This window comes from Helicoverpa zea, chromosome 5 (assembly GCF_022581195.2).
Source record: "Helicoverpa zea isolate HzStark_Cry1AcR chromosome 5, ilHelZeax1.1, whole genome shotgun sequence".
Lineage (NCBI taxonomy): Eukaryota > Metazoa > Arthropoda > Insecta > Lepidoptera > Noctuidae > Helicoverpa > Helicoverpa zea.
In genome coordinates this window covers 346,116-359,161 of record NC_061456.1, presented here as the reverse complement: position 1 = coordinate 359,161, position 13,046 = coordinate 346,116, and the positions used below count along the sequence as shown (strand labels likewise).

Here is a 13,046-nt window from a genome sequence, read left to right as displayed (position 1 = left end):
GCATTCAGCCCCAAAAAATAACACAATACTTTAAGGGGCTGAATGCCAAAATTGGCTTGTCTCAAACCGCACGCTTAATCATATACTGACCGATTAGTGTTTCGGTCAAAGTTTAAATAAGTGTACCAAGAAGTTTATTTTAACGCCTTCTTTCGGCCGATCTCGGAATTTTTTCGATATCTTTTTTCTAGGCGGAGTTAGACCCATATCTGTCCCTTTCGAACTCAATCGTTTTTTCAAACTTTTTTACGAGACAGAGACAGATATCAGTTTATGACTCATTATCATAATAATAAGAACATACATTGAACAAAACACGGACTCATTTCAAAATATGTCACCAGTATCAAAATCATACTTCATAGTATAAGGACCCATACCTTAATAATGAATAATCTTTAGTTATGTATTAAATAAAACACGGACTCATTTCAAAATGTGTCACCAGTATTAAATCAATGTAACTATATATTTTATATTAAACTGACGCATCTTGAGGAACATTTTTTTTAACCGATTAATTTATAGTAAAAAAATCTATATTTCTTTAAAATTATATTCAAATACAATAACTCACTTTATCAACTATCCCTACAATACATTATTTCATTATATAAGGTTATTTTCTTTGAGTAATAAGCCATTTTGTAAGGTAAGTCAGGTTTGCTAAATCGTTTTTAGCGATTTCTTGAAAAACATCTTTTTTTAGTTATGTCAGTATATGATTAAGCGTGCGAAACGATTTTTGGCCAAATCTATACAGTTTTTGACGGCGAAGAAAATGTACCTATATTAATCTTGAACATATTTCTGAGAACCCTGTTAATTTCAAAACACGTTCTCGAAAAGTTTTCTCGATACAAAAAAAATTATAGCTCTAAAATGATCTTCCAACAAAAAAATCTGTATTACAACGTATATTGATAACATTTGTAACATTAACGAGTCTATATGTAAATACAGAACTTGGTTATTTTTTATTACTCAACTCATTTTAATTCCTTCCAGTGAATCAGGCGGTGTAATTTTTCTATTATTATAATTTTATAGATTGTAATTATCTAACATAGGTTAAGTTGTTTTTCGTTACTAACATTTTATGGGCCTTGGCGTCTGAATATAAAAGTTTTTTTTATTTTTATAAAGCTATTAATTTAAATGTATGTTACGAACGTTACGAACGTCGCGTCAACAGGCTTCTCTCTCATACGCATTTAGAAAGAGAGTGTTTTGGGTGCATTCAGCCTCTTAAAATAGATGCAATATAGATATATATGTCGGAGACTGTCATTAGTACGGACACTAAACGTCACGCAAGCGCGCCCTCTGGTGGCGTTTCCGGTGAAACAACATTTTGGCGCGCTTGGCAGAGTCGTGGTGGTCGGCGTGGCGTCCGCGGATCTCAGTCTTGGTTGAGTCGTCGTGCGGCACACATCTCGAAACTGCCTTACGTTACGTGTAGTGTACCTAGTGTTATTGCCTAGTGTTGTAGTACCGTGGTAGATCCATATTGTAAAGTGTGTAAAGTGTCTTTTGAAATTAAAGTGTAAAGGTTCTTCTAACCTAACAGACAGACATGTGTTGCTGGGGAGTTTGTTCCGCCACTTCTTCTCCCCAGCTAAAACACATAGGAAGTGGCGAAGGGCGGGCGTTTTGGGGGCTGTCTTTTGTTCCGACTAATTTGAATAAACGTTTGAGTTTTGAGTTTGTTTGACTTTTGAGTTTCTTTGAGTTATCTCTTTGCTTGATTACCCTAACTGATGTCGGACGATAGTGCCATTCTGATGTGTTTCGCCGCCTATCCGACATATAATATATTGTTATTAATGTTTTCAAAATACCTTCCCTAATGAAACAAACGATTTATTTTGGAATTATATTCAAAATTATTTTATTCTACGACTACAAACAAATTATTCACAAAAGTATATTTCAATGGTCCAATGCATAAATTAAATCACAATATTATACAATCACTTCAAATTTAAATACATCCGTCGTGATGTCATACTTCCGGGCTCAGGTGGAGAAGTCGAGCCTTGAAAAGATGGCATTTCATATCCAGACGCCACATTGTGGGGAATAACATATCTCGCAAGTCCAGACATAAGATTCTGAAATTCTAAGCCCTGCGGCATAAAACCGTGTGATTGAACCTCTGTCACCGTTCGTAATTTACCATCGTAATACCCTGGTTTTCGAGTTAAAATTATTTTAGGCATTACTGCTGGAGTCACTATTTTTTGTTTCATACCTTCTGTTAAACCACGAAAAAAAATTCTTTGCTGCATAGTACTGCGTGTCGATATAGTTTCAGTAACTTTATCATTGGATAAGAATTTATTTTGAGCTATTTCCACTGGACTACTGTAAGCCATATCTCTTTGAGAATTATCAGTTACATATTTGGTAGGGGGCCTGTTAGTGTGATCAATTTTGCCACCCGACGCCATTGTTGGTCTAATTTTCAAATTAACGTTTTTGTACACCTCAATACGCGATGTTGCCGTTTCTCCAGTTTGAATTTGCGGTATACTATTATTATTCAATAGTTTTTCTTTTATCTCACTATGAAAATAAGCTTGTGTCGGAATTTCTTCTGTTACGATGTGTTGAGTTTTCTCACTTCTTGTATCATTTAGTATATGTAGAGCCTTTAGTTGATTATTAATATTCTCTGCTAAAAATTGATCAATAGTTTCGTAACGAGGTACGTCCATTGTTTTATTCATTGTCTCACCAACAAAGATTATTTTTTTAAGCATTCCTATTTGTTCCGGCAGACGTTCAGTTGATCTATTGACAGATATCTCCTGATGGTCCACCTTACCTGTTCGAAAATTTGCTTTGTATTTTGTGTTATCTTGTGATGGCAATCTGTCTACAGCCGCACCTGGAGACACGTCGATGTTCGGATCTTCAACTAGTTTACTGCGAAAAATCAGTTGTTTCAAAGTCTCACCTTGGGGTGATGTAGTCTCCGTTGCTGTAAAATGAGAAGAGGAACTAACGTCATGAGCAGTCAAATCTGACATTGACTTTTCAACCATTTTATCTAGGTTAACATTGTGAAGTGAACTTTGTGTCGACATTAACGTTTTGTTTGTTCCTTGATTGCGTAAGTTAACAATTGTTTTTTCTGTTGTAATAATTTGAAAGTTTTGCTCTTTTTTGATCAATTCATCTTGCAATGTGTTAAATCCAGTAGTTTCACTCTGACTCTTCACACCACTTTTTGGAAATGCCGCCGATAGATCCTGGGTCAAAAAATCGTGTGAACGCGGTAATGTAATAGACTCAGCTTGCGTAAAATTATAGTCAAGTATCTTACTTAGAGAAACAACATCTTGGGATGCCTGAGACTCTTTCATCATTTGCAATGGCTCAACTTGTGGGTGCAAATTCTGTGACAGCATACGTCCAAATGCCACATTACCAGGAGTATTTCCTGCCAGTCTGGAATTTGAAATCACATTTTGAACACTAACACTTTGAGACTTTATTTTTTGTGGAGCCATTCTTCCCCTCGTTCTATATTGTGATATTCCAAAAACGGGTTTTCTTTGGGTCTTATTGTGAAGCATCATGTTCAGAGATATTTCAGCTCTTGGTTGCGTTAGTTGTGAAATCCGTTTATTCTTAAAAGTATTTTGTTGTATTTGAGTTTTTTTTCTAACAGAGTACATGGGTTGATGTGTTGTTTGTTGATTATTTTGAGATTCCACTTCAAATGCTGTATCTTCACTGTTTGATTTTAAGTCAAATAAAGACCCTATAAGTTTTCCTCTAGCGGGGTGACCAAATAATTTAGACTTCCAGGTTGTCGTGTCTCTTTCAAATGTCTTCATAAGCTTTCGAGCTGTAGGATGCATAAATATGCCCTCTTCGGGTTTCCATGTTGTAGATTCAATATTAAGTGATGTCATATCTTGTTTAACAACAGAATTTGAAAATAAATTAAAAGGAGTTGACTTTTTAACGAATTTCTGATTGGGGATAGTGGGCTCTTCGCAACTATATTCCGGAAATAAAACTGGACCACAAGTAGGTTTCGTTCGTGTAATTGGTGAAGCTCTTCTTTCATTTACATGACTTCCCACGCTGCCCTTGAGCGACAATGGTCCAAAATCTGACTCAAAGCCAAACGGTGCCGAATCCGCTAAGTACAACATGCTAAGAACCACGATATAAAAATTCATTACGTAATATTAGGATCGGATTACCATATTAACTAAAATCAGAAGACAGAACTAGCGAGTGTTTAGCAATCGAGTAATAAAAATTTTAATTAAGATGTTGTGATTTCGATTGCATTTTATTATTATTTCAATTTTATCCAGGCAACTTTTTACATAGTTTTGCGGTATTGGTACTGGTTCATCTTCAATAAAATAACAGCCAGCACAAATGAAGCAAAATATGTAGAGCTGACGGCATTTTGTCCGTTCAGTAGGTATGATGCCACACGCGTCAATTACTACATCCCGAATAATAGCTTCAAAGGTTAACTAATTGAGAAATCTTTCAGTTCAAAGGAATTTCTTCAAACTAGTAAATAGTTTCTATAAGCTGATAATGTAACGATATCAATAAATACTTGATAATATGATGATCATTATGTCCTCCCAGCTGATTATCGGCTACGGTGGCTGTTCTCGGTTCGATTTACGGTATCTACTGAGAAGTTAGTAATATTCTTGCTCCTACACTGGCTAGGCAGGAGGTACCGTATATAGCCGAGGCTATAGATGCTTGGAAGATTACTTGTCCGAATTTAGATTTACCCGGCAACCCATCTTCCCAGAGTATGTGGGATGAGCCACTTTACAACGTAACGCGGAATAACTTACTTGAAACTGCAAGTACTGCTGCGGAACAAGCTCACCTACTGGCTGTGGATCGATGGGACTCCGGACTTTGGCTTCAAGCACTGACGTCGTCAAACATTGGCACCATGTTTGACGACACAACTTTCTGCCTCGCTAACTGCTTACGTTTAGGAGCACCGTGGTGTTCTCCGCATCGCTGCCACCGTGGAGAGGCTGTCACCAGCCTCGGACACCACGGCCTGTCGTGCAGCCGTAGTGCGGGGCATATAGCGCGACACGCAAACATCAACGACATTATACGACGAGCTCTTGTTGCCGTCGGTGTGTACTAGAACCAAATGACTTGGCATGCGACGACGGTAAGAGACCAGATGGCATGTCGTTATTCCCTTGAAAGATGGGTATGCCTTTAGTATGGGACGCAACCTGTGTCGATACTCTTGCGCCATCACACCTTGCAAGTTCTGCGTGCTGTGCTGCTGCTGCCGCTGCGGCTGCGGAGAACCTCAAGCGGCGAAAGTATAGTGACCTTGTCGGAAACTATATTTTCGAACCGTTTGGGTTTGAAACTCTCGGGTCGTGGGGTCCGAATGCCCACACCCTATTTAAAGATCTTTCTAGGCGGCTGGTTGACGCTTCTCGTGACCAAAGGGCTGGCTATTACCTCGGACAAAGGATCAGCATAGCTATCCAACGAGATAATGCTGCCAGCCTCTTGGGTACGCTCCCAGTCGACAGCGATGGGGATGAGTATTTTGACGCTTTTTAGTTTCTTTTTTAGTGGGTTTGTTTTTATATGTAAATATGTTACAGTGTATGTAAGTAGTAAATCTGGATATTATATGTATTATCTAGCCATTATTTATAATTTCTACTCAATTTAGATAAAGTGATAATTGATACAGAATTTATTAATCACATTAACTAGCAATTTTATATAATATCTTCAAAGACTAATGATATATGTAATATAATAAATAAGATAAGGACAATGTAATAAATAAAACAAATATAAACTAAAGTGTCTGGTAGCCGACCTTAACATAATTCGAATAGGGCTAGTTACACACAATAATGGCGAAAAGTTCCCTCGTTGAAGAGTGGCTCGGGCCACTGTCTCCTTTTGCGAAGCAAACATGCTAGAGAAGTTCACACCTTTCATCCCAGCAGCTGCCATAGACGTGGAAGACACCACACATGGGTGTCGAGAGAAGACTCCCAGCCACCGTAGGCGTGAGTCTGTGAGCGGTTAGTTTCTGGCCCGTCTCGGCAGCGCGCGTTGTTCCACGCGCTAATCGAAGATATTCAGCAAACCCCAGTGGGTTTAAGCCGTTTAAGCCGCTAACAGTCTGATACTTCCTCGTGCTGCTAACCCACAGCGGGAGGAGTCATTCGTGATTTATCATAAAAAAGTCGGTAATAACTTGAGTCGTTTTTAAGAATTAGTCAGTAGGAAGTTGGTTAAACCATGTTTATTACTTTGGCTAACTTTGACTAGCTATTATGAATAATTTCAAGTATAAAGTGATTAATTTATCACATTGTCTATTCAATTGGGGTATTATTATAATGACCAGTCATTATATATCTATTTAATCACTATAACTGTAACATATATTATAATAATTGATAGATACGAGATCAGCAACCTTACCTGTTAGACATGAGCACCACCGTGATGGCAATTCAGCCAATCCAACCTTTTATTCACAATCACCGCTGACAGCGATCTTTAATATGTTTTTCACTGCATATTTATTCTTATTATTCCTTTTCTAGTGCATTTATTTTATTTGTACACATTTTTTCTATTATATATTTATGTCTGTGTTTTTAAGAACGGTTAAATAAATAAATAACTGTTAAAACTGTTAAAACTGTTAAATAAATGAATAAATTGATTGATAAATTGCAAATACATCTAATAAAATTAAAATATGAAATTGATTATTTAATTGTGAGAAATTACATAATCGGTACTTTATAGCCCTCGAAGTTTACTTATTGGATCTAAGATGGACTCTGTTTTAACAATGTACAACGTGTAACGTAATCAACCCGCAAACACCCCAATTAGAATATTATGTAATATCATATCATAATATAATGACTGTTTTACTAAACATGTTTATGCATTATTTATTAAATTAGTTATACTAATTCCTGGAGAACTTCGAGGCCATGCAACTAGGCACGCGACCCACGCAGTCGCACAAGCAGTTATCTTGCCTTTATGGAACTTACGGTCCATTTTTTCATTTGTTTTGACTGTATTGGGTTAATAATTGAGACAATAATTTCACTAGTTTTAATTATTTTGGGATAAAAAATTACCTATATTAAAAATTATATAAATCAATTCAGTAAACCATTCAAAACAAACTACACATTTTCAGGATTTGTGTAAATTAAGTTGCATGCTTTATGTAGCGAGTCTTTGCTACCCTCTTAGCAGTTGTAGCAGCCGATATGTGTCATCACACGATCAAAGATTTCCTAGTTATTAGACTCCTCCTTAAAGATTTTTTGGTTTGCCACACATACTTGTGACAAATAGCATTTCCATCACACATTCTGTAATCTCCCGAAATTTCTTCAGTTTCAGGTCTTATGCCGCCGGGGTAAGGTGGTCGGGTACTCGAAGATATTCTGATCATGACAATTTTATTTTTTCCTCCGAGAATAGCAGACGTAGTACGAGGCGGCTTTGATCTCCGTTTTCTTTTAGTGCTATGTGCCGGAGACACCGAGTCGCCTTGCAGCGGCATCGGGGTTTGCACCGGTGGTCGCGCGTAGCGGCCTGGCATCGGCATCTGCATCGGAGGTCCGTTGTTCATTGAAGGAAACGGAGGCCGGTTTAACGGTTGCATATATGGCGACCGTGGTATAAAGGCTTTCGCCTGAAAAGGTGGATATGCTGGTGCGGCAGGTTGTTGAATTGGACTGTTTATAACTTTGGGTTTCTGAAGCTCTGACATTCGTATTACTGGCCGGAACTGAGGCGCACCAGAAATAACCAGGTGCTTGATAATAATAAAATAATAAAAAATTGCGTACCACATCACTAATAAACTAAATGTCCATATCTGCAAATAACCGTTACAACTGACGATAACTACAAAAGAAACGAGTCTTTCGTCAGAATGTTTTGTTTTGGCTCTGAAATTAATAATTGTGTTATTTATTAAAACTCCTTACTTTTGGTGCCGATGCAAGACGAATCCAGATATAATTAATGCACGTTGTGAACGTTCGTTCTCATCGACATAAAAACTTTTAATCAAGTCATTGCAAATAATTTCATTTTAATTACATAAAATACATATAATATACTTAAGTTCATTTTATACATTTTAGAAAATTTTGGCGACAGCAATCAATGCCTGGACGTTTTTTTATGTGAGAAGGTATGCTACTGAGGTGGTATATATATCATTTACAATTAATCAGGAACTGATGATGAAATGAAATTGCGGACAACTCTCGAAAATTGCAGGCGCGCTTTGAATAAAACTGTGTAAAATTGAGGGTTTGATTTATTTATTTCATTATACACAGATAGAGATATAGCTGGCTAACTGACTACGAGGGAGCGGGATCGTTTGGCTGTAAAATTATGTTACGACTGCAACTTTAGGCATAGCAATTAAATATTGATAGCAGCTACCTCATGTTGGAACATATTTTATTCATATTGTGTCACTATTTTATTAAATTAGACCTTAACAATGACTTAACCCTATATAAACCGGCTCAACTTATACAATTAAACATAGTTACATCACACTATAAAAGATTTCACCGTTTTGAAATGTCGTCTCAAAGTCTTGGGCTGCTTGGATGTCCAAACATACTTGTGACAGATTGCGCGTTCATCGCACATTGGGTAGTCACCAGAATATTCTATAGAGTCAGGTTTTATGCCGTCAGGGTACGGCGGATGGGTACTCGAAGTAACATCAACAGTCATTGCCATCTTTTTCGTTGGTTTTGTCTCCCCTGGGCTAGTCGAGTTTTCTTGTGGTTGTGTGGTGGGGTCGGTGGGTTCATTGACAATGCCTTGTGGTTGCGTGGTGGGGTCGGTGGGTTCAGTGACAATATCTTGTGGTTGCTCGTTGGGGTTGTTGGGTTCATTGACAATATCTTTTGGTTGCTCGTTGGGGTTGCTGGGTTCATTGACAATATCTTTTGGTTGCTCGTTGGGGTTGTTGGGTTCATTGACAATATCTTTTGGTTGCTCGTTGGGGTTGTTGGGTTCATTGACAATGCCTTGTGGTTGCCCGTTGGGGTTGTTGGGTTCATTGACAATGTCTTGTGGTAGCCCGCTGGGGTTGTTGTTGTTGGTTTTGAGAATGTCAGGTAGCTCTTTTATTGGTCTTCGATTGTTTATCGAATACATCTGTTGATACACTTCCATGTCTTCGGCCTGACGTAAAATTGGTTTTGGCTGAAAGGTTGAAACTATTGGAAGGGAACGCTGAAGTTCTATCTCACTGTCCACAATTTTACTCTGATATGATTGTCCTGGACTGAAAAAATGTTCTTTAGCTGAATGAGTGGTTGATTGATCATAGCTGAATACTGGAGGCAGGGGGGTACCAAAACCATGAATAGGCTTTGACCTCGTTGAAAGGTTACTCAATTGTTTTCTTTCAGACATTTGTGATTTAAACTGATTTCTCATCATCATTATCCTATTCAAGTCCGAAATTTGTATCACGGGGCGTAATTGAGGTCTGTTTAAAATCACGAAATGCCTGATGATTATACAGTAGTAGAGTGTCGCGTACCGCATCACTTACAAATAAATAATTAGCTTCCAGAGCTCATATCCAACAATCAAACGGACGATGGCACCTCCGTTGTAACTATAGAACTGAGGCTTGCTTTACGAACAGTTGTGATTTGGTATGAAATTAATTTCAAAACATCGTTAAGTACATCATCACATGAATTTAAAACTGAGCCACGTGACATTGGAAAGGTTCAAAATTTTTCAGTAACTTAGAGTAATCAATAATATCAATCTCATCATCGTTCCAACTAAGCTTTTCGTATATAAACTCTTGTGCAAAAAAAGCGGGCACCTATGCGAAATCTCAGTTTTAAGGACTTTACGTGTATTTTAAAGGGTCGGCAAAACACCGACGAACTTTCTGCCAGCAATTAGTCCAAAACTAGGTTTACCCAATTTCTTGGCAATTGTACAAAATTAAAATTTAGAATACACTCTCACGCATGCTTGGCTAGCCCTTTTGATGCTAGAAATATACTACAATCATTAAAACCCTTTGAAATACACGTTAACTCCTTAAAACTAAGATTTCGCATAGGTGCCCGCTTTTTTGCAAAAGAGTGTATTATACCTAAATGTGTGTAAAAAACATAAATGTATTTATTTTTCTTATAAAAATATAGATAGGTATCCTACCACAGCTTTGGTAACGTCGACTAACAGCACTATGAGTTGTATTCAGAGCTACAGCCACAGAGCGTTGCCGGGAACCAGCTTCTATCATTCCCACGTTCTGATCATGTCTTCAACGTTCACTTGAATTGGTTTTAATCAGAAGTAGGAAAATAGTAGCGCTAATAAATAATCTTTAATGTTTTTTTTTCTGATTGATTTACTTTTATTGATTTCTTCCTGTTTTCAATTATAAGTTAATTTAATTTTCAAAAGGGATAAGTATATAAATTAGATTTATTACAAACCCAAATCCCAATCTCTAGAACACTCAAAAAAGTGCTTGCCCCTAAACACTCTTGATGTATGTACGTACATACTGTAGATGTACTCTGCTTTTCAAGTATATAAGTTTATAAAGCGTGTGAATGCTTTTAAATCTAAACAAAAAAATACTGGCCATTGGAGGTATGTGTTGATTAATGTTCATATCCAAATAATTTACATTATTCATTACTAATACAGGTATGGCATTAAAAAGTCCACAAAAAACTGAAGCGAACATTTCAAAAGTACAAAATAATTAGGATGTATAGATAAGAACACACTTGACTGTGAATTCGTGAGTCATCTATAATGCTGCATACAGATTTATAGACACGTATGGAAACACATAGAGTACCCGCACACTGCAGATTGTTTAGTTGGCCGACAGATTGGTCGGTATGAACCACTATCCGGCATTACGCCGGTATCAGAACAACTAAAAAAATAACGATTTTCTTATAAAAAAAGAACTACCTGGTAGTACCTAGACAATAGTAGTAGTTTTTTTTCTGTCTGCAATGTACAGGTACACTACGCTCGATGGCGGCATCGCGCGTAACGTCGGTCAACTGCCGATAAAAAACGCACAACCAAGTGGAAAATCCGCCAATGTGAAAAGGCTCTTGAATACATACAATAGCAAGCTGTTCAGGCGTCAATGGTTAAAAAGAAAACTGTTGTTAATTTTTAAAAGCAGTAGGTAGTAATGATTTGATGTCCTCCTAGCCGATTATCGGCTACGGCGGCTGTTCTCTTGCAAGGAGATTAGCCAACTACGTAGGAGATATTATAGTGCACAAGCATTTACGCAGTCACAGGTGCACTCACTATTCCTTCACTCTCATAGCCCGATGGGACCGCAATCCGACACATATCGAGAGAGATATCAGGCGCAGGACTAACATTTACGTGCTCCACGATGAACGGGTGTATCAATCACCAATTTCAGGCTCCGGGCTGCTTTGTGAAAGTCTTCTGAAACCCACAAAGCGATTTCGGCCCGACTCGGAATTCGAACCCGAGACCGCGTGCTCAATAGGCACACTTGCGACAGCTAGACCATCGATGCAGTTATAACGTGGTAGTACAAATTATCACAAAAATGAATCATAAAGTACAATTTAATATTAGACGTTACATTTATACATCCTTACATATACATATTAGGGTGCGTCCACATCTGGCGAATGCGCAGTACGCGAGCCGATCGCGAGCTGTCCGCGAGCTGCGCGCGTGCAGTCACTGCAATAGTTCGGTGCGCCTCTTTAGCGCAACTCACGCAAGGCTCGTATAGAGCGCGCGAGCGGCGCGCGATCTGCGCGCAATCAGTTCTCGCCCTTACAGTTCCGTATATTGGCTCAGTACTATCGAAGATGGCAGACGTCGCGCGCCGCCTGCGCGCCGCTCGCGTGCGGCGCTTAGGTCGCGCGCGAGCTGCGCGCGGGCGGCGCAGAAGCGGCGCACGAACAAAAATGCACGCGCGCAGCTCGCGGACAGCTCGCGATCGGCTCGCGTGCTGCGCATTCGCGGCGCATTCGCCAGATGTGGACGCACCCTTATAATACTTCTGTCCCTCATCCACGCTTTCACTTCAAAGATTCTGAACCGATTTAAACGGATACGCAGATAGTCTACATCCTGAGAAAGGATAGGTTACTTTTATCCGGCTGCGAGGAACAGCTGGTTAACAGCAGTACGAGAATTCATATTAGAATAGATTTTAAAATTACGATATGTCTTCTCTTGGGTTTCCGTGTAGTCCTAGGAGTCCAAACGTACTTATGGCACATAGCAAGTCCATCACACATCTCATAGTCACCAGAAACCGATTCAGTTTCTGGAATGATGCCGTCAGGGTAGGGTGGTCGGGTGCTGGAAGATACTCTCTGCATAACAACCTTAGTAGGTCTTCCTTTAGTTGTCCCTGTCAAAAATTTCGAATCCTGTTCATATTTCGAATGCTCTTGATAATTTGCATCCTGTTGATATTTAGCATCCTGTTGATATTTTGGATCCTGTCGATATTTTGCATCCTGTTGATATTTTGCATCCTGTTGATATTTTGCATCCTGTTGATATTTTTCATCCTGTCGATATTTTGCATCCTGTTGATATTTTGCATCCTGTTGATATTTTTCGTCCTGTCGATATTTTGCATCCTGTTGATATTTTGCATCTTGTTCATAATTTGAATACTGTTGATATTTCGAATCCTGTCGATATTTCAAATCCTGTTCATATTTCGGCCACGATGGCAGTGTCCATAACGATTGGTAGGACTTTAGCAACGGTTTTACTGGTGTGTTTCTGTTATTCGAAATAATCGGCATCGGCGGCAGATTCTGCTGTTGATTAAGTCTGGGATATCGTTCCCTTGTTGTTGTCTGGGTTGTTGGATGTAAGTCGCGGTACTTGACGTGTGTGGTTGATGTCAGATGTTGTGGTTCCTCAAGTCCACACACAATTCGATTTTCTCTCAATTT

General features: G+C 38.6%; 1 protein-coding gene across 1 annotated transcript; it reads right to left on the bottom strand.

The window, feature by feature from the left end:
- Positions 1-8,610: 8,610 nt before the first annotated feature.
- On the bottom strand, positions 8,611-9,624 carry LOC124630170. The gene is made up of 2 exons (XM_047163898.1): positions 9,052-9,624; positions 8,611-8,982 (listed from the first exon to the last, which is right to left on the bottom strand). The coding sequence occupies exons 1-2, from the start codon at positions 9,622-9,624 to the stop codon at positions 8,611-8,613; spliced, it is 945 nt and encodes a 314-aa protein (XP_047019854.1).
- Positions 9,625-13,046: the final 3,422 nt, after the last annotated feature.